This window comes from Penaeus chinensis, chromosome 26, assembly GCF_019202785.1.
Source record: "Penaeus chinensis breed Huanghai No. 1 chromosome 26, ASM1920278v2, whole genome shotgun sequence".
Taxonomy (NCBI): Eukaryota; Metazoa; Arthropoda; class Malacostraca; order Decapoda; family Penaeidae; genus Penaeus; species Penaeus chinensis.
Window position 1 is genome coordinate 6610798 of NC_061844.1, and position 1282 is coordinate 6612079.

General features: G+C 46.4%; 1 protein-coding gene across 1 annotated transcript; it reads left to right on the top strand.

The window, feature by feature from the left end:
- The first annotated feature begins 439 nt into the window (after window positions 1–439).
- Window positions 440–1282, top strand: LOC125038822 (histidine-rich glycoprotein-like). Its single transcript, XM_047632419.1, has 2 exons — window positions 440–470; window positions 578–1282. The coding sequence occupies exons 1-2, from the start codon at window positions 459–461 to the stop codon at window positions 1196–1198; spliced, it is 633 nt and encodes a 210-aa protein (XP_047488375.1). The 5' UTR covers window positions 440–458; the 3' UTR covers window positions 1199–1282.

A 1282-nucleotide genomic window follows, 5' to 3' on the forward strand; every position in this document is an offset into this window, starting at 1 on the left:
TACATTGCATACCCACACATATACATTACATACCCACACATATGATAAGAACATACACATAAACATGTATATGTACATACCTATTCAGGCACTTATATGAATATACACACACCTATATTCTATAAACCTGTGGATCTGTCTATACTTATCTATAACTATAACTATTATCTATCTATATGTAAATGTATATGTAGGCTATAGTGAGCTGGACATGTGAAATATGTGTATTTTCATTAATTTATAACTGCCATTCCCACATGTGTACGATCAGTGAATAAGACACCAGACATTTCTGTGGGCGGTTCATCTCATGTGGGCGTGTCCTGCTGAAAGCCAGTTTCTAATTTCGTACTTTGTTGTCGGCGTTTTGTCAAGGACTCGTGCGAGAACCGTATATAAGGAGCCACACGCATTGCCGGACTCACATCGCCCTGTTCCGTCTCACCAATCTTGCAGAGATGAAGTACTTGGTGAGTAGACTTTCGGTGTGTTCACTCTTCTGTGAGCATGATTAATGGTATTTATTTTATATCTTGACTGATTTTTTAAATGTATTTAATTTATTGTGTATTCTCAGGTGTCTGTGCTCCTGGTGGCTGCCGCTTGCGCTTCTGAGATTGAGAAGCGAGAGGCGGAGCCAAGTCGTGCCTACAGCTATGGCTACGGTCTCCACCACCACGCCTACTACCCCCGCACCTACTACCACCCCTACCACACCTACCACAAGAGGTCCGCCGAGCCTGAGGCTGAAGCCGAGCCCTCTTACGGTTCCTACCACTACCGAGGCTACTACCGTCCCTATTCCTACGGCTACCACAATACTCCCTACGTCCACCACCACCACAAGAGGTCCGCCGAGCCTGAGGCCGAAGCAGAACCCTCTTACGGCTCCTCCAGTTACTACCGCCCCTATTCCTACGGCTACCAATCACACCACTACATTCCCTCTGTCCACCACCACCACAAGAGGTCTGCTGACCCCGTTGCTGAGGCTGAAGCCAGCTACGGTTACAGGTCATATCACCCAGTGTATTACCGCTCCTACCAACACACCCCTTACACTCATAGCCACTACAAGAGATCTGCCGAGCCAGAAGCTGATCCAGGTTTCAGCTATGGCCACCACCACCAGACCGCGTACCGTCCCTACCATAGCGGAGCTCACTATGGTTACGGTTACCGCGCTCACCACCACTAAGGTACTGGGAATTTATGTGCCCTAAAGTTATCTGAAAGAGTTTTATATTGAAAATTTATTTAAAAAAACAATAAAGGCAATCTA